The 24,580-nt window shown below is 38.7% G+C and overlaps 1 protein-coding gene across 4 annotated transcripts in view; it reads left to right on the forward strand.

The window, feature by feature from the left end:
* Positions 1-24,580, forward strand: part of CLIP4 (CAP-Gly domain containing linker protein family member 4) — a 91,769-nt gene that overhangs the window by 32,502 nt on the left and 34,687 nt on the right. For all 4 annotated transcript variants that reach the window (XM_082745081.1, XM_082745083.1, XM_082745082.1 and 1 more), the window contains exons 5-10: positions 915-1,076; positions 2,794-2,912; positions 5,980-6,216; positions 12,037-12,172; positions 18,841-18,981; positions 23,520-23,606. In XM_082745081.1, the coding sequence (XP_082601207.1) occupies positions 915-1,076; positions 2,794-2,912; positions 5,980-6,216; positions 12,037-12,172; positions 18,841-18,981; positions 23,520-23,606 (882 nt within the window). The remainder of the gene's footprint in view (positions 1-914; positions 1,077-2,793; positions 2,913-5,979; positions 6,217-12,036; positions 12,173-18,840; positions 18,982-23,519; positions 23,607-24,580) is intronic.

A 24,580-nucleotide genomic window follows, 5' to 3' on the forward strand; every position in this document is an offset into this window, starting at 1 on the left:
TGCATTCTCAGTAGGTGAGAGTTACTGGTAGCACTCTAGGACGTTCCTGAGAGTTTACAGCAAGGTTAGATAATCCAAGCTGTTTTCCAAGCATCCCAGTCCTCACAGACCCCAGTTTTCAGGCCTAAGGAGTATTCCTGTATACATAACATATGCATGTTTTCCCAGATTGGTGTTCTGTGCTTCACCAATGTGTAAATCTGCCTCTGTTACTTAACTATGTATTGTGAGTATCTCTCCCTGTTTCAGTAGTCTGATAAATGCTTCTTAAGAAGCTGTTAACAGTGAAGGACTTTTTTTTTCTTACAATCCATCATGGACTGATTTTTGTAAAACAAAAACAAAAACAAATGAAATTATAATAAGAAAAATCAAATAAAGACTTAAAATACAAGCCTAATTGTTTTTCAGATGGCATAATATTACATTTTAATTCATATATTCTGAAGAAATTATTGCATTGGGAAAAAGAAAAGGGTTATCCAAAGGACAGAGAAATGACAGTTTGGGACTGGTAGTGGTGCACAGAGCATGCTGAGTAGCACTGGTCTGGGCATTGCTTTTATTGGCTTTATAGTATCCTAGTATGTGAATCACTTATGATTTAACCAATTTCATATTATTGTACTTTTAGAATTTTATTTTAGAACAAAATAGTCTATTTATTTATAGTTTAGTTTCAAAATTTTATTCCAAATACAAAGTACTGTGATGAACATCTTTACAACTGAGTATTTATCCATATCTCTGAGTATGATTTTTTTTAGAAAAAATTCCTTGTAAGTGAAATTTTTGAGGTGTGTATGTTGATTCAGTATGCTATTTGCTCTGGCTTTTCAAATAAGGTAGTAGCTAGCTATCCATTGAAACTTCCGGTTGTACTGGAGAAAAATAATATAGAAAACTTTCTTTAGGTGATGTTGATACAGCTGTAAAATTTGCAACTCAACTTATTGATCTGGGAGCAGATGTTAGTTTACGGAGTCGCTGGACAAATATGAATGCTTTGCACTATGCTGCTTATTTTGATGTCCCTGAGCTTATAAAAGTGATATTGAAGACATCTAAACCAAAAGGCAAGTACTGTAAGCTCACCATTTGATGTTCTTAGTTGACACTTTATTAGTGGCATAAAAATTAAAATTCAAAGAGATTTCTGCTTCTAATCCATCTTGTTCTATATGAACATTTTTTCTCAGGAATAGTTTAATATCTTTATTTATTAATTGCTGTTGTTAAACAAAAGGTTTAGTATAAAGAGTTACAAAGTAAGACAGTGTTCTCTGGGTTTTTATGTCTCTTCAAATTCCCCATATAACATGGATTTTATGAAGTGTAATTGAATCTCTGTGCTATATAATTCTTTTGTCTTGAGTAGCCAGAAATAGAACAACAAAGCTTTCAGTCCTAAGCATCGAAATCATAAAATGTGTTTTAGATGGCATTTGGTTCTGAAATTCTCTGATTAAAGAAGGATACAAATTCAGGTTTCCACCCCTCTTCCTATTTTGATGGTAATATCCTGAAATTGAGTATCAGACAGTCTCTTTTACAGTGCTGGTGTTTTGACTTTCTGTCTGGTCCTCTCAGTGGGTCAGTTTTCTATTGAGAAAAATATGAGAGCAAATGCAGTAGTATTACTCTAAGTTAAAGCTGAGTGGTATACAGTGTTATCCATATTCATAGAAGACTTGTTTTAGTAACAATTCAGTAGGTAAATTTCCCAGAATGTTTGTTTCTCACTCTGCTTTGTATAGTCTTCCATTTTATCTGTAATTTTTACCTTCTAATTTTTGACTGATGTTAGGAAGAAAGCCTCTTTTGATTTTACAGTGTCTTTAATAACTCAAGAAGATTTGTCCTGAGCATGTTTTAGTTGTTTGCCATTGTAGGTAGTTCATGCGGGGCGGTGTGGTTTAGATTAAAGTAGAATCAGTAGAACCAGATATATTAAACCCTTGTTATCAAAAATATGCAAAATGGGACTCCCAAATCTGGAAGATTTCTTGTATCTAAGAATATCATCTTATATGCTATTGATTTATTGAAAGTTATTAAAATGTCCTTAGAATTGCAAGATTCTTTTTTCCTACCATGAAGTCCAAATTCATTTGTTGAATACAGTATTACAAATGAATATGATTTAAGAGGATTTGTACATTTAATTAGTCTTTAACTTATTCCCGATTTGAAAATTCTGCATTGTTTTACCTACTACATTTTATGTGAAGGGCCAGGTAGGAAATACTGTCAGCTTCGTGGGCCAGTGCAGCTACTTGATTTTGCAGTTACATCAGGAAGCTAGCCATAGAGAATATGTAAATACATATTTGTGGCTATGTTCCAATAAAACACTGTTTATAAAAGTGGATGGTGAGTTGTGTTTGCCTATGGGCTGGTTCCTGACCTTACTACCTCATTGTAGCTGTCACAACATATATGCAAGAGGCTCATGAGAGACTGTGTTAAGATCGTTACGTTTACAAACATGAATTATTGCCATTTATTTATTTTAAATATAATTTATAGAGTTTAGTTTGTGATAGCTGGAAAATCTATGATAATACCAGTCCATGTTATAGTGAAATTTTATCGTACTGAGAAAATTTTGGTTAACTAGATTGTAATATGAAGATTTGGTTCCATTGTGAAATGGTGCTTCTAGTGGGTGGGGTTGAGTTCTCCCTCCCCACCCCAACCAGAAAAAAAAAACCAATTCCACCTGTCTCCTTTTATATTATCATAGCTAAATTTAAATTTTTAGTTAATATACTTGGCGATGTTTAATTGCAGATGTAGATGCCACTTGCAGTGACTTTAATTTTGGAACAGCTCTGCATATCGCTGCTTATAACTTGTGCGCAAGTACTGTGAGATGCTTGTTGGAGCTTGGAGCAAATCCAGCATTTAGGGTAAGAGGTTAAATTAAAAGTGAAAAATATTTAAAGAGTTAAAATGTCTAACATTATCTTCCAGTAAAGAGTTGAATCTGGATGTTGTTATGGAACTCATACGAGTAAAGAATTTATGTTTCTGTGCTGCGTAGAAAGAGCAATGGAACTTTATCTCCAATAAATATAAGGCATAGCAGTGAATTTCAGTCCCCTTATCCTGATAAATTCTATAAAATTTCCTTTCATTCAGTGAGGTAAAATGTTCCGTAATGTGTCATCATCTTTGAGTTTGTTTTCATTTATTTTTTTGATATATTTATAAAGAATTAATTATCAAATTAAAATGCATATGTTATAGTGAAAGCTTTATATTAAATCATATTTTAATTCTTTTAGAAAGAAATTTTATTCCAGAAAATTTTTTGAAAATGCACATTTAGGAGTATAGTAAACCTTTAAAAATTAAAGGAAAAATGAAGTTTTTCATGGTAATCATGTAAATTAGTAAATTTACGAAGTTAACACACAGGATGAATTTCATAATCTTCAAGCCTTCTGGTACTTCGTTGTCTTTACAGAGTGGCTGTCACTGTTCTTTTCCTCAATATGATAGCAGTGACTTCCTCTGGCTGGGATTTTTAACTGGGTCTGGGCCATCCTTTGAAGGGAAGGGAGGGGGCAGGGTTTGAAAAAGCCTCTCCCTCCCCACCTTGTCCTCTTATCTCCGCTTTCTAGCTTCCCGTCTCCTCCTGGCTTCTTCCTGCCGCTGTTCCTTCGGTTTTACCCCCATCATTAGTTAGTTAACCCTTCTTCCCTCTATCTTGACCCCCCTCCCCCTCTCGCCTTCCCTGTTATTTCTTGGGCACGGGGAGAATACAATAAATAAAAGTCTTTGTCCCCAAAGAGAATACAGTCTAGAGGGGAGGATGGACAAGTAGTTTTGCTGTTGTGCATTGACATTCCGTGGGTTGCGATGTGGGGGTGGGCACAAATGAGGGGCATCTAGCTAAGTCTTTCTGGCAAAGGTGACATTGAGCACCTAAACACAGTTGGAGGAGGGAGGTCTGAAACATAGCTAGAGGAGGGAGGTCTGAAAAGCCTTTTAGGCAGAGAGGAGACTAGCATTCACCAAGGCTAGGAGCTGATCCCCCAATTTGGCTGGAATGTGAAGGTGATATGTTTTTTTTTCCCTAGTATTACTGTTGACAAAACCTCCTTAGTGGAGAGACTGTTTTGAATCTAGTAAAAAGCAGTGAGGCATGTCATTGAGGTAAATGTCCAATTCAAGCCAGAAACAATAATAAATTATTGTATTTTGATGGTTAATACTTAACAACAAAAGAAAAGCAGCCAACATGTGGGTCAGCAGTAGCCCTTGGCTCATACTCTGGTACCCACAATTTTAGAAGAAATTGGAATTCTGTAACTAATCATGAGCAAGCCTTCTTATGTTAGCATGACATCATCATTTAAAAAATTTTATTATAATTTTTTAACGGAAATTTTAGTTGCCAAATTTTATCAGAATTAACATAAGTGTGTGACTTACTCTAGAAAGGTGAGGACTTAAAAACCTAAAGTAAAATAGTCTTTGTCAGTATAGCTTACAACTCATCAGTACAAGGTTTAAAAAAAACTCCTCCCTCCTTTTTATCAAGAGCACATGTAATTGCTATACATACCTTTATTATATTTTGTATATTTTCTTTGAAATCTGAAATTCTTTAAAACAGCCCCATCACCATCCCAGAAATTTGATGACGTGTCTCCCCACCATGTTTTTACTTAGGACCAAGCTGACCTGAATTTTAAAACAAAAACTGTGAGGCACTCACAAACTAAGTGTGTTCTAAAAGCCTCATTCTTTCATCCATATGGATCATTTGAAGGTCGTTGTCAGCAGAGAAGATAAGAAAAAGAGGTTTCTCAGCACAGGAAATCTCAGTTAATCACATTAAAAGAAGATTATAGTCTGGAAACTCTCCCGTAACTCTAATTTTTTTTTTTTTGTTGAGGAACATAAAGAGAGATTCCGTGTTTGAGGGAAGGATAGCCCTACGTAGGAGGAGGGCTGAGTGTAGCAGGTCCCAGACATGGCTTCCGATGTCCCATCTGCCAGGAATCCGATAAATGACTTGGAAGACGTCCTTAACATTCCTTGCTGAATTTCTCTAATTGGCAAACTAGAAATGATAGTCATATTTTACTTGTTCAGTTGGTTATTGTAGCTTCTACTACAATAAATACTCTCGGCATGGGTTTTTATCTGTCTTATTCATAAGCTTTTTCTTGACGTGAGAATCAAATGAGACAATTTAGATGATAGGATTTGGTTATAGAAACGCCACGCAGATGTTAATGGGCTTGTAATTGACCATTGTGTCTTGTTGGAGCATTAAATCCAAGGAGGCAGTCTGTCCTTTATAGTGAGACCAGGCCTGTTTGCTTGATTATCGTCCACACTTTAGAAGTACTGAAACTGTACTTTCTGTTCCTGAAATCTGAGTCACTCCCTGTGTGGACAGGGTGGGTGAGGTCACACGGCCGAGGCGGCAGAATCTTGGACCTGGTGTTGGGAGGCCAGTCAGTGCTGTGACTTCTGTGTCTACACCCGCGTGGCCAGGGATGCCATCCACTCACGAGCTCCAGCATTCACGCTTCGAGCCAGGGCCGCCTTCCCCGACCAGCTGCCTGCACGGAGCTCCCCAGGCGACCCTCCCTGGCCGTGCTGCGTGCCTAGATGCCACCCTCCTGGTGGTCTCTCCTTCCCTTCTCGGAACTGCTTCTCTCTCTGCCACTTTTTAACCATTGGATGGACCGTCTCTTTCACTCGTTTGTGTGTGGTTTGTCTCTCCCACCAGACGGCGTGCTCTCTGAGGACAGGGCTTTTTCTCCTCGCTGGGGCATCCGGAGCATTTGGGACGGCCCCTGGCACGTTGTCAATGTTCAGTAAATAGTTTGATGACACAGTGAATGAATTGAACTTAAGTTTTTTTCCACTTTTATTTTTTTTAAAAATAACTGTATGACTGTGTAGAGCTATAAGTGATATGGAGTAAAAATGTTCTCTTCTGTGTATTTGCAGAATGACAAAGGACAGATCCCTGCTGACGTGGTCCCGGACCCAGTGGAAATGCCATTAGAGATGGCCGATGCCGCGGCTACTGCTAAAGAAATCAAGCAGATGCTGTTAGACGCGGCGCCCCTGTCGTGTGACATTTCAAAGCCCCTGCTTCCGAACTGTGACCGCGTCACCAGCAAGGCGATGCTCTCGTCCCTCGGTCTGAAGTTGGGGGATCGTGTCATTATCGCAGGACAGAAGGTACAGGAAGTAACTGCCGTCTGTGGCCATACAGTGTGGCCAGAGTTTTGAGGTTTTAGAAAAAGTGCAGTGTGCAAATAGGAACAGACTTAATGGCAATGGCAAAACTGAGGGGCAGGCTTACCCCCGGACGGAATACCGAAGGCCCCTCTGCTGGGTGGGACAGTGGGGTTCAGCAGGGCTGCTGAGTGCCTTTGGAGGCCCGAGCTGAGACTTCGCTGAGCCTGGAGGGCTTTCCTGCAGCCCCCCTGCTGCCCCCAGTGGGTTTTCCCACTACAGCTACCAGCAGGAAATGGAGCAAAGGAGACTCTTACCATCCATGGATATTTGGCCTTGAGATCCTATAGATAGAGAAACCTTAGTTGTTATTTTAAAGTCATAATAAAAATGTATGTGGAAATGAGGAAGAGGCCCCAGCCCCTGGCCTACTGAAGATACTCCAGATGCCTCTTTTTCTCCAAAGTGTCAGTGTCCTTATGGTGCTGTCTTGTCGCCAGCCATTCTTTTTTTTTTTTTTTTTTAATACCTCAGGGAATGGCTGTTTCGTTTTCTTTAGCTTTAGGGTTAATAGGGAGCTGGGTATGGAGAAGGGACCAGGGAGTTCCTGTTTCCTAACTCAGTTATGTGTAAATATTTGGGTGGGCTTGTGGGGAGGGTGACATGAGTCTTGCAGAAAATACCCAAATCTGGAAGCTTGATTTACTGAGAAAAGGAAGGTAAGCTCCAGACAAATGATTGAGAGTGACAGTTACCAGCTTCCAAAAGAATATATTCCTAGGACATTTGGACATTTGTTAGCTTTTTTTTTTTTTAACTTGGGGTTAATATTCAGCCTCTTCAGAATTCCTGTCCTGTGTCTCAGAATGGATGTTTAGAAGAGTTATTCTGTTGTTTTCGTTTTGGGTAATTTGAAGCTGCACAAAACCAGAAGTGTATAATGAGTGTGTTTGTCCCAGTCAGCTGGGTTTAACCTGATCGTCACAAGGACAGTCTTGCTTCCGTCATGCTTTGTCTCACTCTGTTGTTTGCCTTGTCATCCTTTTAGGAATTTCTTTCAAAAAGTGGAAGTTTGAAATTTTGATGAAGCCCATTTTATCAACTTTTTCTTATATGGATTTTGTGTTTAGCATAGCTAAGAAATTTTGTACAGTGTCATAGGACAGTAGAAGATACAGTACATAGATTTTCTCCCAGAAGTTTATACTTTCAGGTTTTACATTTAGTTTTATATTCAATTTTGAGTTACCTTTTATACAGAATACTACGTATAGATAGAGTTTCTCTCTCTTTTTTTGCATCTGATTACTTATTTGTTCCATCACAATACTTTGAAAACACTGTTATTTGTCTCTTAAATCACCCTTTCCCCTTTGTCATCTGACCTTAGGTGTATGGGTGTATTTCTGGATTTTATTCTACTCTGTGGATCTAATGATTACTCTTTCTTCAGTACTAGTCTGTCATGATTGCTGTAGCTTTATGGTAAATCTTGCAATCACATGACATCAGGCCTTCAAGTTTGTTTTGTTTTGTTTTGTTTATTTTTTGTTCCTTTGTCTTTCCATATACATTGTAGAATCAGCTTATGGATCTTAAATCATGCAAAAAATCCCACTGGGATTTTGAATGAAGTCGTATTGACATAGATCAGTTGAGGAGAACAGATATCTTGAAGATATAGAATCTTTAAACCCAAGCGTTATCGGGACTCCTGTGTGGCTCAGTTGGTTAGGTAGCTGACTCTTGATTTCAGCTTGGGTCATGATCTCAGGGTCAGGGTCATGGGATTGAGCTCAGTGTTGGGCTCTGTAATCAGCATGGAGTCTGCTTGAGATTCTCTCTTTTCCTTTCCTTCTTCCCTCTCCCTGCTTGTGCTCACTCTCTTTCTCTAAAATAAATAAATAAAATAAAAAAGACCGCAAGTTGCAATACATCTCTGTTTAGTAGGTTTTTGACTTGTTTCGTCAGTTTTGTAGTTTTAAACATTTATCTATTTAAATTTCAGGTAGTTAACATACAGTACAATACTGGTTTCTGAAGGTAGAATTCAGTGATTCATCACTTACATACACCTAGTGCTCATCATAACACGTGCCCTCCTTAAAGCCCATCTAGCCCATCCCCATCTCTCTCCATCACCTCAGTTTGTTCTCTAGCATTCAGAATCTCTAATGACTTGTTTCCTTCTTTTTTTTTCTTTTCCCCCTTCCTATATGTTCATCTGTTTTCTTTCTTAAATTCCACATATGAGTGAGATCATGTAGTATTTTTCTCTGACTTATTTCACTTAGCACGATACACTCTAGCTCCATCCACATCACTGCAAATGACAAGATTTCACTTTTTTAGGGTTGAGTTATATTCCACATCTTCTTTATCCATTCATTGGTTGATAGACATTCGGGCTCTCTCCATGGTTTGGCTATTGTTAATAACGCTGTTGTAAACATTGGGGTGCATGTATCCCTTCAGATCAGTGTTTTTGTATCTTTAGGTAAATCCCCCGTGGTGCAATTGATGGATTGTAGGGTGTTTCTATTTTTAACCTTTTGAGGAACTTCCATACTGTTTTCAGGGTGGCTGCATCAGTTTGCATTCCCACTAGCTGTACAAGAGGGATCTCCTTTCTCCCCATGCTCATCAACACCTGTTGTTTTTGTGCTGTTAATTTTAGCCATTCTGACAGGTGTGAGGTGGTATCTCGTCATGGTTTTGATTTGTCTTTCCCTGATGATGAGTGATGTTGGGCTTCTTTTCATGTGTCCGTTAGTGATCTGGATGTCTTCTTTGGAAAAGTATCTATTCATGTCATCTGCTCATTTCTTAACTGGGTTATTTGTTTTTTGGGGGGTTGAGTTTGATATATTCTTTATATATTTTGGATACTAGCCCTTTATCTGATATGTCACCTTTGCAAATATCTTCTCCCATTCTGCCTTTTAGTTTTGTTGATTGTTTTTTTTTGTTATTATTATTATTATTATTATTATTTTTGCTGTGCAGACAGAAGCTTTTATTCTTGATGAAGTCCCAATAGTTCATTTTTCCTTTTGTTTCCCTTGCCTGTTGTGACATGTCTAGTAAGAAGTTGCTATGGCCAAGGGCAAAGATGTTTCTGCTTGTGTTCTCTGGAATTTTGATGGTTTCCTGTTTCATGTTAAGATCTTTTATCCATTTTTAATTAATTTTTTTTATGGTGTAAGAACGTGGTCTAGTTTCCTTCTTCTGCATGTAGCTGTCCATTTTCTCCAACATCATTTGTTAGAGAAACTATCTTTTTTCCACTGGATATTCTTTCCTGCTTTGTTTAAAATTGGTTGACCATATAGTTGTGGGTTCATTTCTGGGCTCTCTATTCTTTTCCATGGACCTATCTGTCCTGTTTTTATGCCAGTACCATACTGTCTTGATGATTATAGCTTTGTAATGTAGCTTGAAATCTGGAATTGTGATTCCTCCAGTTCTGATTTTCTTTTTCAGAATTGCTTTTGGCTATTCAGGGTCTTTTGTGGTTCTATACAAATTTTAGGAGTGTTTGTTCCAGCTCTGTGAAAAATGCTGGTGGTAATTTGGTAGAGATTGCATTAAATGTGTAGACTGCTTGAGGTAGTATAGACATTTTCTTTTTAAAGATTTTTATTTATTTATTTGACAGAGAGATAGAGAGCCTAAGTAAGCAGAGCAGCAGGTAGAGGGAGAGAGAGAGAGATGCAGGCTCTCTGCTGAGCAGGGAGCCCGATGCAGCACTTGATCCCAGGACCCTGGGTTAACGACCTGAGCCAAAGGCAGCAGCTTAACCAACTGAGCCACCCAGGCACCCCTAGATGTTTTTTTAAATTTTTGTTTGCCAAAGATTTTATTTATTTATTTGAGAGAGAGGATGAGTGGGGTAAAGGGTGGAGAGAGAAGCGGGCTCCCCGTGGAGCTGGGAGTCTAATGTGGGACTTGATCCCAGGACCCTGGGATCATGACCTAAGCCAAAGGCAGACACTTAACTGACTGAGCCACCCAGGTGTCCCTAGTATAGACATTTTAACAATATTTGTTCTTCTAATCCATGAACATGGAATGCTTTTCCATTTCTTTGTGTCCTTGTCAATTTCTTTCATAAGTATTCTATAGTTTTCAGAGTACAGATTTTGAACTCTTTAGTTAGATTTATTCCTAGGTATCTTATTGTTTTTGTGCAATTGCAAATGGAATCAATTCCTTGATTTCCTTTGCTGCTGCTTCATTACTTGTGTATAAAAATGCAACAGATTTATGCACATTGATTTTGTATCCTGCAATTTTGCTGAATTCATGTATGAGTTCTAGCAGTTTTTTCGGTGGAGTCTTTTTTTGGGTTTTCTACGTAGAGTACCATGTCTGCAAATAATGAAAGTTTGACTTCTTTCTTGCCAATCGTATTTTAAGTATATCTTAGATATTGCTATGCTTTGTTATATTTATGCCAAAGTTTTTCATGATCTTTGGTGCTACTGTAAATAGTGGTGTTTTGGAAATTACACATAAAAATATAGTTGATTTTTGTATATTGACCATATATCTTATAATCTTGCTAAATTTATTAATTCTCTTGGCTTTTTTGTTTGTGTGGGATATCATATGTAAATAATCATGATTATTTAATTTGCTTTTATTTTGTTGAGGATCTTTGTGTCTGGTTTTGGTATCAAGGTAATGCTGGGGATGAGTTGAGAATTAGTCCTTCCACTTTTATATACTAGGTTTGTGTAGTGATGATTACTCTTCCTTTAAATTCTTTGGTAGAATCCACCAGTAAGTCCATATGGTTCTGAAGGGTTTGTTGTTGTTTTTGTTTTTTAGAAGGTTTTTAACTATAATCCAGGTGTGAGCTTTGACAGTTTGCACCTTTCTAGGAGTTGGAACTTTTTATCTCATTTGTTAAATTTATAGGCACAGGGTCATTCAAAGTATTTTCTTACCATGTTTTAAATGACTGAAGGAATGTCATGATGTCCTGTTTTCATTCATGATGTGTGCAGTTCATGTCTTCTCCCTCATTTGTTTTCTTGGTCCCTAGCTATACGTTTATCAATCTTACCTTCCTTATGAAGAACCAGTTTTTGTTTCATTGATTTTCTCTATTTTTTCTGTTCTTAATTTCTTACCTTTTTTTAAAAGATTTTATTTATTTATGAGATTGAGAGAGAGAGAGAGCATGAGCTGGGGGTGGGGCAGAGGGAGAGGGAGAAGCAGGCTCACTGCATAGCAGGGAGCCTGATGTGGAGCTTGATCCCAGGATCCCGGGATCATGTCCTGAGCTGAATGCAGACACTTAACTGACTGAGCCACCCAGGTACCCTGTAATTTCTTATCTTTACTGTTTCTCTCCTGCTTGCTTTGGGTCTTCACTTTCTAGTTTCTTAAAATGAAATTTTAGGTCATTGACTTGAGACCTTCTCTAATACAAGTGTTTCATGCTATAAATTTCCCTCTAAGCACTGCCTTTGCTGCATCCTATAAATTTTTTATATTATGTTACCATTTTCACTCAATTTCAAATGTTTTTAAATTTCTCTTGCACCATGGGTTATTTGGCAGTATATTTTTCAATTTCCAAATGTTTGGAGATTGTCTAAAATGAGTTGTTAGGTGCATACAGATTTAGGATTCTTTTTGGTGAATTGACTCTTATCATTATATAATACCTCTTTTTATCCCTGGTAATATTCCTCTTCTAATGTCTACTTAGAGAGAATGGTTTTTAAAAACTTCCCTGGTAAAGTTGTAAGAGTGGCACATTTAGAATTACTAGTAATCCTCAAAATTTATTCTGATTTATGTTTTCTTTAGGTTGGAACATTAAGATTTTGTGGAACAACTGAATTTGCAAGTGGGCAGTGGGCTGGCATTGAGCTGGATGAACCAGAAGGGAAAAACAATGGAAGTGTTGGGAAAATCCAGTACTTTAAATGTGCCCCCAAATATGGTAAGGTAGATACTATCTAACTTAATGAGAATTAGTTTAAGATAATCAAATTTACTTTTATTTATTTTTATTTTTATGTTTTTAAAAAAATATTATTTATTTATTTATTTGGAGAACAGAGAGCATGATCAGTGGGAGGGGCAGAGGGAGAGGGGGGAGAAAACCCCAAGCAGACTCTTCACAGAGCCTGAAGCCCAATGTGGAGTTTAATCTCATGACCTTGAGTTCATGATTTGAGCTGAAATGAAGAGCTGGATGCTTAACCAAGCTTAACCAACTGGGCCACCCAGACATCCCTACTCTTCAATTGTTTTTAAGTGGAGCTTTTCTCCTGGTTATCTATGTAGTTAATGAAAGGGCTGCTCTTTCCCTGCTGTGAGCAGTATAGTGATTGGGAGATGGTGACTCAGCAAGAGTACATCTTGTTCCGTTACCTTCCATAAGTCCTGCTCAGGGGCTGTCGTGACTGAGGGAGCGACTTTGTTATCAAGGAAACAGAACTCTGGGGGTTGAAAAGCTTGAAAACTTGGAAAAGCAAGTGAAGTGAACTTTATAACTATATTCTGAGGTGGGATGATTCTCTTTCTGACAAGACATTTCTTTAAATTCATATTCTTTCTCTCTCTCATATACATACACACGGACAGACTCCTTGACATATTGAATTAAATTTGTTTGTCACTTGCTATGTTGTGACTGTTTTTCCTTGCCATGAAATATTCTTCTAGAACGTTAACTTCCCTGGTTGTATAGTATTTCAGTTGTAGCTCCACAGATGGTCCTCTGGTCTCATGCTGAAGTCCTTGCTTGGGTGTGAATCAGCCTCTCCACCTACCAGTTATGTGATCTTAATTCTCTTCTTATGCCTCTTCTATAGAAGCTTGCCTTCTGTAAAATGGGGCCAGTAATACCTCAAGAGTTTGTATGACGATTAAATGTGTTGATAAATGTATAAAGCACCCTGAACAGTGCTTAATTCCCTGTTAAGTACTCAACAAATGGTAGCTATTTGCTAGTTGTTCTAAATTTATCAAAATTATCAGTTTCCTTTTGTCATACACTTAAGATGGAGCATCATTTTTTTGACTATAAAAATATTGTATAAAATGTGAAAACCATAAAAAAGGTTAAAAGAAGAAAATAAAAATCACCCGTATGTTTCTTCTGCTTACTTCTTTTTGCAAAATTTGGTTGATATATGGTTATATATTTTGTATTTTTACTTGACATGCTATTATAATTTCTCCAAATCATTAAATACTGTTTAAAAATGTGATTTTTAATGGCTCCATTTTCTTTAATTTGATGGGTAAAAATTTGTTTGGATTAATATTTCTCTGATTGTGGTAAAATAAAACACTTAAAATGTTTTGTGTTTTGGGGGCGCCTGGGTGGCTCAGTGGGTTAAGCTGCTGCCTTCGGCTCAGGTCATGATCTCAGGGTCCTGGGATCGAGTCCCACATCGGGCTCTCTGTTCAGCAGGGGGCCTGCTTCCCTTCCTCTCTATCTCTGCCTACTTGTGATCTCTGTCTGTCAAATAAATAAATAAAATCTTTAAAAAAAAAAATGTTTTGTGTTTTATATATATGTTAATATGCATATATTATACTATATATATTTTGTGTATATATACACAATATTTATGTTAATATACACATTAACATATACATGCATATTAATATCATATGCATATTAACATATATATATTCTGTATATGTGTTTGTGTGTTATCCTGGCAATTGCTAAGAAATAATTGTTCATATTACATGCTAATGAAATAATTGAGATTAGTGGGTTTTTCAAAACTTTAGAAATACAAATACATATTTAAGATGTTAAACTTACAGTTTCCACATGATATTTTGCTCAGTTTGTCATTCGCCTTTGAACTTTATTTGCAGTGTTTTGGCATAGAGTTTTATGTAGTTAAAAGACTTTTCTTTATGATTTGTTAACATTGTTTTTATGCTTAGATAGTTCTTTCTAATTCAAGGATTATTTTAAAACTATATATTTTATTCTTTTGAATGTTTTAATTTTTAACACTTAATTATTTAACCCATTTGCCATATATCTGGGTGGTTGTGTGGAATTAAGTTAAGAATTTGATTTTAACTTTCCTGCATTAGCTAATTGTGGCAGCTGTCAAGCAGACTGAGAGAAGGATCAAAACTGCTAACAACATATAGGGCGCATGTCAGAGTCACGGGAAAGGCTTAGCGGGTAGCACAATGTATGTTGCCCCCCAAATCTCATCATCCCAAGGCTCTCCATGCTTGATGAGGACAAAGCTGGATGCCCCAAGGACCTTGTTTCTGTCCCTTTCACATGCTTAAAGCCAAGTTTTGGGGGTGGGGGCAAGGATCATGTGTTGGATTACGGAAAAATGAGAGTTGCCCGAAGCAGAAACCAAAGAATTTGTCTCTTCTCAGCAATAGATTTCTATCCCCCCATATTGTTTTTCCTTTGGCTTGTTGTGCTTCCTTTATTATAAATTCTTATAAATGCTGTAGTCTGTTTCAGTATAATTTTGTACAACTGATCTGCTGATTCTCATCCATGTTAGACTTTTTCAATTGTAGAAGTTTTATAATTTTTATACTTTTTTTTTTTAAAGATTTTATTTATTTATTTGACAGACAGAGATCACAAGTAGGCAGAGAGGCAGGCAGAGAGAGAGAGAGAGAGAGAGAGGGAAGCAGGCCTCCTGCGGAGCAGAGAGCCCGATGCGGGGCTCCATCCCAGGACCCTGAGATCATGACCCGAGCCGAAGGCAGCAGCCCAAACCACTGAGCAACCCAGGCGCCCCCCCCCCTTTTTTTCTTAAAGAGCTCCTTAGGTTCAAAACAAAATTGAGAGGAAGGTGCAGAGATTTCCTTTGTATTCTCTATTTTCATGCATGCGGAGCCACTCCCATTATCAGTGTCCCTTTACGGGAGGGTACACTTCTTAACACAGAGGAACCTACACTGACTCGTCATCATCAGAGTCCAAAGTTTACACTGGGGTTCACCCTTAGTGGTGAATGTTCTGTGGGTTAGGACAAGTGTTGAATGACATCTCTTTATCACTACAGTATCGTACAGAGTTTTGTCACTGCCCTGAGAATCCTCTGTGCTCTTCCTGTTCCTCCCCTCCCTGCTCAACTCCTTGCAGCCACTGGTCTTTTTACTGTCTTCTTAGTTTTGTCTTTTCCAGACTGTCCTATCGTTGGAATTCTCTAGTGCTAACCTGGCCTCTTCAAACTGGCTTCTTTCCCTGTGTAATTTGCATTTAAGTTTTCTTCATGTCTTTTCATGGGTTGATAGCTCATGTCTTTTTAGCCCTGAATAATAGTCCAGTGTCTGGATGTACTACAATTTATTTACCCATTCATCTACTAAAGGATATCTTGGTTGCTTCTAAGTTTTAGCAATTATGAAAATTTTTATAATAAATTTTAATACTTGGCAATACAATTTTTTTGTGTTTTAATTATTACCAAAGTGAATACATAAGTCAAATTGTATCATAAGGTTTATAAAAAACATTAGTTAAATCCTTCCCTGGCTTGCCCTTCCCTGACCCTGAGTCCTGCCCTTTTGAGGCAAGAACCATTTCAATGTCTTTAGTTGTATCTTCTGATATTAATATTTATATTTGTAAATAATACAAGAATCTCTCTTGATTTTTCCAATTTTATTTTTATTCTTTTAAAGATTTTTATATTTTTTAAATAAAGGGTTTTTTTTTTTTAAATATTTATTTACTTGAGAGAGACAGAGCATGTACAAGTGAGGAGGAGGGACAGAGGGAGAAGCAGAGTAGGGAGCCCAATGCAGGGTTCAATCCCAGGACCCTGGGATCATGACCTAAGCTGAAGGTAGATGCTTAACAGACTAAACCACCCAGGTGCCTCTAAAAGATTTTGTTTTTAAGTAATATCCATGCCTGACTTGGGGGTTGAGCTCACAACCCAGAGATCAAGAGTCACATGCTCTACTGACTGAGCCAACCAGGCACCCCTGATTTTTCCAGTTTTTTTTTTTTTTTTTTTAAGATTTTATTTATTTATTTGACAGAGATCACAAGTAGTTGGAGAGGCTGGCAGAGAGAGAGAGAGAGGAGGAAGGAGGCTCCCTGCTGAGCAGAGAGCCCGATGTGGGGCTCGATTCCAGGACTCCGGGATCATGACCTGAGCTGAAGGCAGAGGCTTTAGCCCACTGAGCCACCCAGGCGCCCCTGGTTTTGCCAGTTTTAAACCTCTACTGTCTTCATATTATGAGGAGGAAAATTGGGCCCCTTCATTATTCTAAGTCATGTTTTCTCTTGGTTTACCTCTTTGTTTTGGTGAAGTACATCCTCTAGTAGCTTTTTGACAAAGGGCTCGAGGGAGATTAATTTTTTGAAGCCTTCCATTCCAAAAATATGTTTATTTCTACCCTCACACTTCGTATGATAGTTTGATGGGATAAGGCATGTTAGGCTGGAACTCATATTCTCTTAGTATTTAGAAGGTGATGGTCTGACATGTGATGGAGTTTGGCAAACTTCCTGCAAAAGGCCAGAGGAAGTATTATAGTTGCCAAGAGCCACACAGTCTCTCACTCAGCTATTCAGCTTTTCTGTCATAGTGAAGAAGCAGCGGTAGACTGTGTGTAAACACCTGGGTGCTGTTGGGTCTTGATGACAAGAGGTGGGGGGCAGGATGTGGCTTCTGGGCTCTTGGCTTGTCAGCTACTATCTTGAGTTCTCAGCATTGCTGTGTAAAAGTTGCAAAATCTTTAGCAGCTTTTAGTATCTTTTTCCCTCTTTTTTAATCATTTTCTTTTTTCTTCAGAGTTTATATTGTTTTTATTCCTTACTAATATTTTGGTGGAGTTTTGGGAGGAGTTGTGGTAAAATGGGGGCCATGTTTATCTAGAAATGTGTTATTCTACTATTTAAAAATAATTCTTCCCTATGTGTTTATTTTAGTTAAGCTTTACGATTATATGTCAAGATCTGAGCAGAGTCCCTTCGGTACTTTGATGAGCACGAGTTACTTACTAGGAACTTTAGCCCCTATTCTGCATGCACTTTGGTCTTCAGGTGGAGCTAGTCATTGCTCTAAATTTAGTTTTGATCTTCCAAATGATTTATTTCATTAAAAAACAGGAAGAATGTGGGGTGCCTGGGTGGCTCAGTTAGTTAAGCAACTGCCTTCGGCTCGGGTCATGGTCCCAGAGTCCTGGGATCAAGTCCCACATTGGGCTCCCAGCTCCATGGGGAGTCTGCTTCTCCCTCTGACCTCCCCTCTCACGCTCTCTCTCACTTTGCTTTGTCTCTCTCTCTCTCTCTCTCTCTCTCAAAATAAATAAATAAAAATCTTTAAAAGAAAAAAAAAACAGGAAGAATGAGGGGCACCTGGGTGGCTCAGTGGTTAAGCCTCTGCCTTCGGCTCAGGTCATGATCTCAGGGTCCTGGGATCAAGCCCCGAATCAGGCTTCTCTGCGCAGCAGGGAGCCTACTTCCTCCTCTCTCTCTCTGCCTGCCTCTCTGACTACTTGTGATCTCTGTAAAACAAATAAATAAAATCTTAAAAAAAAAAAACCCAAGAAGAATGAGAACTTATATTAGGTGGGATTTTATATGCTGTAGAAATCTTTTAAAGCCATAGAACTAAATATTTACTTTATATAAATATTGAAGATATTATGTGGAATAATACTGTGTGGAAATTTTCTACTAAGACCTTGAAAGAAAAACCATGTAACCTTCCACAGATTAAGGAAAAAAAATTCATTAAACAACATTATAATGCATTAATAACAAAATTGAAAGAGAATTCAAGAGTAATCTGATTGTTCCCATAAATATGTTTTGGTTTTCAGTTTTTTACAGTATTTCTTACATCCACACATAAAACTTTTCTCTGATATGATCATAATGTAATCAACTATATAATTTCATTTTTATTTTCTTGATAATTTTCATGCTTTTCTGTATTTTCAGTTTTTATGGTTTTATTTATTGATGGTGATGTAATAGTTCATGAGTGTAGTTCATTCATTCATCCTATTGCCACATACTTGCTTTCTCCTACTTATGAATGACATTGTGATGATGATATACTCAGATATACAGTCTTTTCCCTCCATTTGGATTATTTTTCATAATTAATTTCCAAAAGTGTAATTGGATCATAGTAGTAGTAAGCAAGAAATTGTTTTGGCTTTTGAAATCTATCATTTCCTCATACCATAAAAGTATAACTTTGTAACTTTTGCACACATCTCTATTTCCTTATCATTTATTTCCACAAAGTGGCTTAGGTTAGAAATTTTTGTCTTTCAGTAAGATCGTACAAATTTACAAGAGCCAATAGCTTAATCAGAAATTACTATGATGGACAACTATTAGGTTCACTCATTTCTCTTATCCCTGAATAAGAGACATAATACCTGATTATGCATCTTGTATGTGATTCTTAAATTGCTGTGTATGTGGTTCTTCTTGACAGCTAGATTGTAAGCTCCCTGAGGGCAAGTACTGCATCTCGCTTTTTTTCCTGTCTTGCCTTACAGGATACCTGGTAGGCACTAAAAAGGAACTTAAAGATTTATGTTACAAAATGGATGTTCTTACCCCTTTATCTGAAATGCTTCTCATTGCTTCACACTAACTCAAGCCCTCCCTTCCCCCCTTAGGTATTTTTGCACCGCTTTCAAAGATAAGTAAGGCAAAAGATCGAAGGAAGAATATAGCACACACTTCTTCTGGAAAAGCTGTGGCTCTCATCAGGTCCCAGAAAATTGATGTAACTCACGTAACGTCAAAAGTAAACACTGGTAGGTCAAACCAGAAGGTTAAATCTCTTCTTCAGGGTGTTTTTTTTTTTTTTTTTTTTAAATTTCTCTTGCGGACTGCCTGATGCTTAGTGTGCTTCTTTTTAACTTTTTTTTTAACTTCTTTTTAACTTCTAACTTTTTTGTTAGATAACTGGAGCCTGAATTTAATAAAATCTGCATCTTACATGTTTTTAGACGTCAGTCATGGTTTATGATTTTGATTCCTGACAAGAAAATTTTACACTTGCTCCTTTCTTTCCTACCACCTGCATAGCTTCCTCACCCCCTCATCAAACCTCCACGCTTGATTTTAGACCTCTGATAAATCCTTATAAACACAACCAGCTTTATGTTTCTCATCTATTCAAGAATTTTAGTGACTTCTTTTTTAATCAGAAGAAGTCCTGACTCTCTAGACTGGCAGTCCGAGTCCTTGCTGTGTGTAACAGGGTCTCTGGCTATGTCGTGGTCGAACTGTGGTTGCTTGTCCTCACTCTTCCCTCCATACTTTGTCTCGTGCTGTTTCTCCGAGTGCAGTGATTTCATTTCTGTCTTTTGAGGCCCTAGCTGTGATTTACCTCCTTATTTCGATGCTGCTTCTCCAAGAAAAGTTCCCTGGAGACCCAGATCACTTTGATGTCTCTCTTCCATCTGCCTTTGTGTACACTTGTATCCACACCACACAATTACTTGTTAGTTTGGGTCTTGCCCTCCAGTTGCTTCGTTTTGTGCAGATCCTTTATCCTCTCAGCAAAATTTTAAACTTTAAATGGAATGTGAGAGTATTCTGTACTTTTGTAGTAGTTCCTCGCACAAAATACGTGCTCAGTAAGCGCTTGCTAATGTATCAGTGGCTGAAGCAGAAGGGCTTTCCACTATGATTCAAGGACTTTGTCTAAGAATTGGTTGGCCTTTCTGCTCTCTTCTATTGAGCTATTTGAATATTTCTTTGTCAGTTCATACTTCCTAACTACTATGGTTTTTAACAAATAAATCTTGATATCTAGTAGAGGAAAGCTTCCTACCGTATTCTTAAACAGTGTCTTGCCTGTTTGGATTGTTATAAATCACACTTCCATATAAATTTTAGAATAAGCTGTTAAGTTTCTTTAAAAAAATATCTACTAAAGTTTTATTGGTTTTGCATTTAAACCATAAGTCAATTTGGGAAGAACTGACATCTTTACAATATTCAGTCTTTAAATTGTAAGCTTGGAATATTGCTGTATTTAATTGGGTCCTGTAAAAATATGTCAGTAAGATTTTCTGATTTTCTCTACAGCTATTTTTGTACCATTTTTTTAGGTCTGTTCCTAGGTAGTTCATACTTTTTGATGCATTAGTAAATGGTATCCTTTTAACCTGAATCCCAGAAGTTCACAGCCATTATTGGAGGGGAAGCCCAAAGAGAAGCCCTCTGTTTCTGGTCTAAGGATTAGGAAATGGGTCTCCTACTAGACAGAAAATGGAAGAACCCCCTTTTTTTATAATAGTCTCCCTGCCACACTCCCCCCCGCTGCTTTGGTTCATTCCCATGCCGGTCGGTCGGTCGGTCCCTTGGCAGTCCTGCCTGGTGCATCAGCGCTGGGGGTGAAGCACCTGAAACCCCACAGGAGGGGAACCCTTTTCTCTGACCAGAGAAACCATAGTCCTGAGAATGTGGTGGAATCCCCACTCGTTTGCCTTCTGTTTGTTTCCAGTTCTCCTGACTGAGCAGGGAAACTAAAGCCTAGGCATCCTGCCCAGATACCAGAAACGGATGCCTCCAGGAGCAAGAAAGTAGCAGGGAGACCATGGAGAAGAGGGAGCTCAAGAAAGTGATCTCAGAATGTTGGGTGTGAACTCCTGGGCTTGCTCTCCAGTGGTGCATGTGTGGATCTGAGCACAGGCTTTGGCCTCTGGGGTAGAACACCGCCCAGGTCCCAGGCACAATGCGATAGTACATCGTAGGGGAAAGATCCCTAAAAGGCTTTGGAAACTGAACTGACATTGGAACCACAGTGCACAGAAGTTGGGTAGGGATGTCTAGTCTGAACTGGATTGGGCTGACTCCTTCATAAAACAAAATAATAAACTTTCTCCATAGGACTTAAATAAGACCTAGAGTCCCACAATGTAATATTCAAAATGTATAGGATACAATCCCAAATGGCTCAAAATTGAAAAACCAGGAAAATCTCAACATCTCTCAAGGAAAAAGACAATTAAAGGTTGCCAACCCTAACAGGACACAGACATGACGTAGACAAAGACTTTAAATAATACATTAAATGTTCTTTAAGAATTAATGTTAATAAGTGGAAATAAGTGGAAAGAAAGTTCAGAGAAATGAGGATATAAAAAAGAACCAAATGGTGTGTGAGCCAACACGCATGCATGCACGGACACATAGAGGAGTTTGGTTTAAAACTGGGGCAACCTAAGATTGGTGGATTATACCAATGTTGGCATCCTGCTTGTGGGATTATACTATAGTTATGTAAAAAATTACCTTTGTGGAAATTGGGCAAAGGATGTAAGAGATTTCCCTGTATTACTTTATACAACTGCATGTGAATCTCCAGGGACTCAGTTAAAAAATTCAAATAAGAAAGAACCAAATGGACATGTTAAAACTGAAAAATAAGAGGGGCGCCTGGGTGGCTCAGTGGGTTAAAGCCTCTACCTTTGGCTCGGGTCATGATCCCAGGGTCCTGGGATTGAGCCCCCCATGGGGCTTTCTTCTCTGCAGGGAGCCTTCTTCCTCTTCTCTCTCTGCCTGCCTCTCTGCCTAGTTTCTCTCTGTTAAATAAATTAAAAACAAACAAACAAACTGAAAAATAAGAAATGCGCTCTGTGGGGTGTCTGCACAGAGTCTCTCTTACCCACCCCCCATTCAGTTCCTGCTGCTGTTACTTTGGTCCTCATTCTGCCTGTTGTTAGAATTTCTCCCTGGTCCGTGCTTCCTTCTTCTGCCCCTCTCGCTTCCTTCTAAACTTTGCTGTCAGGGGGACGTTATTCTCTCCTCTGTTCGTGCCAGCCCTCCTTCACCAAGTCCATCAGAGGCACATTCCTTCCACAAGAGAACCAGGTCCTTATCTGGCACCGTCCTCCCTGAGATTTCTTCCTGGCCTGTCTACCCAGTCTGTCTTCTCCCAAGTCCCAAAAGTACTCTGTATTCCAGCCATGCTACTTGTCCATCTCTGACCCTGTCCTTAAGATTTTTCTTTTCTTTTTGTCCATCTAAAATGTCTGTCTTCAGTTCTTTCTGAACATACCTACCTCCAGTATGCTCTGGAAGAAGTCTTGTCTTTTCTTTTTAAAATATTTTATTTATTTATTTGAGAAAGAGAGAGAGGGACCATGGCAGGGGTGGGTGTGGTAGAAGGAGAGAGAGAAGCAGACTCTTTGCTGAGGTGGGAGCCCTGTGTGAGGCTTGATCCCAGGTTCCTGAGATCATGACCTGAGCTGGAGACAGACACTTGACTGACAACCACACAGGTGCCCTGGAAGTCTTACCTGTCTTTCAAGACCTATCACAGAATGTGATCTCCTTGGTGAGGCATTAATTTATCTTTGTAACCACAATTATTCCCTCTTTCCTCTGTGTTGTGCTTATCAATAAATGTCCTCATATTTTAGTTCTTCATGCTCACATCATTCTACCATTCTGAATTGAAAAGGTGCTCCTTTCAGGCGGGGACCATGTCTCGCTCACACTGGTGAGGCTCAGAGTGCAACAGTCCTTCACTCAGTTGCTTCCTAAGCAGGAAGAATCGAAATGGGTCCTTGATGGAATTTAAAACTGGGCGTAGTCCATTAGGTTTCCTAGTTAAATAATCTGGTTCTGTAGAATTGGAAACGGAAGTCTTCACAAGACGAAGCATTACTCGCGGGCATTTTTTTTTTTAAAGTGAGTCTTTTTTTGACATTTGGGTGTGGTGATGGCGGGGCGGTCATTGTCAGAGCACCAAGGGCAGAGAGTGTGGGGCTCCTCACTGTCTGACGTTCGCTTTCGTGTCGAGTGGCTACAACGGTTGGCAAACATTTTTACCCAGAATTCCCCAGGCAGAAAGTCTGCTGTAGCTGATCTGTAGACACGTGAGTGGAGTCTGCAAGTCGAGGCCAGGCCTGGTGCGTGTGCTGTGGTCATCCTCCGGCTGCGTGAGCTTCGCGCCGCCCGCTGGTCTTGTGCGGGCACACTAATGAGTGCGTGAAGAGTCAAACAGCTAGGTAGCTGGGCTTTAACTCTTTTATAGTATTTAGAATTCCTTAGTGGTTTGTTAAATAGGTCTAAAAGAGACCTTGGTGGTATTTGAGGAAATTGATTGAAGTTTTCAGGGGGGCTAAGAATGCGTTCTCCACGACCCTCCCCCGCCCCTTCATGTAATGAAATCTTGGACCGGCCCCTGCTGTCTGTGAATTTACTGTCCAGCTTGTTTCCAGAAGTAGAAGAGATTTAGATAACGAGGGATATCTGTACTTTAAACAGCAAGCACATTTGTATGTTTAATGTTGACGTTCTTTATTGCTGAAAGTGTCTTATTTCTATGTGCTAGGATTAATGACCTCAAAAAAGAGTGCTTCTGAATCAACACTGTCATTGCCTCCTGGGGAAGAGCCGAAACCTATAACAGAGAAAGATGGTAAAATAATCTTATAATGTCCATTTTAAAAATTTAATTTACTGATGGGACTTTAAAATGACATAGTGATAAAGCTTACATGGGGGCTAAGTTTTAATGTTTTTGAGAGAAAAATCATTGCAGTAAAAAATTACCCTCGGAAATACATTAAGTAGCTCATCAAAAAGTGTATATACATGGTTTTGGTATAAAATGCTGTGTTGTGCCTCTGTGTATGCTTAATAGAGAGCTACCAGGTTAACTTAAATGGGAGACTAAAAGGAAACTCCAAGTATAGACAGTTTGATACAAATGTTTAAAATTGTCTTCAGCTGTCAAATCACTGGGTGACTAGAGCATGAACAGCACATTCAGGAGTATTCCTGCTTGCCTTTTTTATCTTAAAACAAATTAATAGACTTTTTAAGTGTAAATAAGATTGGATTCTACTAAGCCATCTAGACTGGGAGGTGAGAGAAACTTCTTTTTTTTTTTTTTAAGATTTTATTTATTTATTTGACAGAGATCACAAGAAGGCAGAGAAGAAGGCAGGGGTGGGGTAGGAAGCAGGCTCCTTGCTGAGCAGAGAGCCCGATGCAGGGCATGATCCCAGGACCCTGAGATCATGACCTGAGCCAAAGGCAGATGCTTAACCCACAGAGCCGTCCAGGCACCCTGTGAGAAAGACTTTCTAAGTGTAAATAAGATTGGATTCTACTAAGCCATCTAGAGTGGGAGGTGAGAGCGAGCGTGGGAAGCAAAGGAGGTAGTCGACTTCAGGGAACCCGGATGTGACAGGTGCTCTCCTGTGAGAGTGTCCTCATGCAGCGGGAGTCCTCACGGCACAATTGCTTGAGTGGTGAAGTCTTGTCAGCATGAACTGCAGGACAGTTGGATGAAACCAGGCATTTAATTCAACGCTAGGCAATCCACAGCTGAGAAAGCTAAATGGCGGGTTTCAGAGGGATTTACCTGGAAAGTCATCTTGTTGGTTC

Source organism: Mustela nivalis (genome assembly GCF_964662115.1).
Source record: "Mustela nivalis genome assembly, chromosome: 8".
NCBI lineage: Eukaryota > Metazoa > Chordata > Mammalia > Carnivora > Mustelidae > Mustela > Mustela nivalis.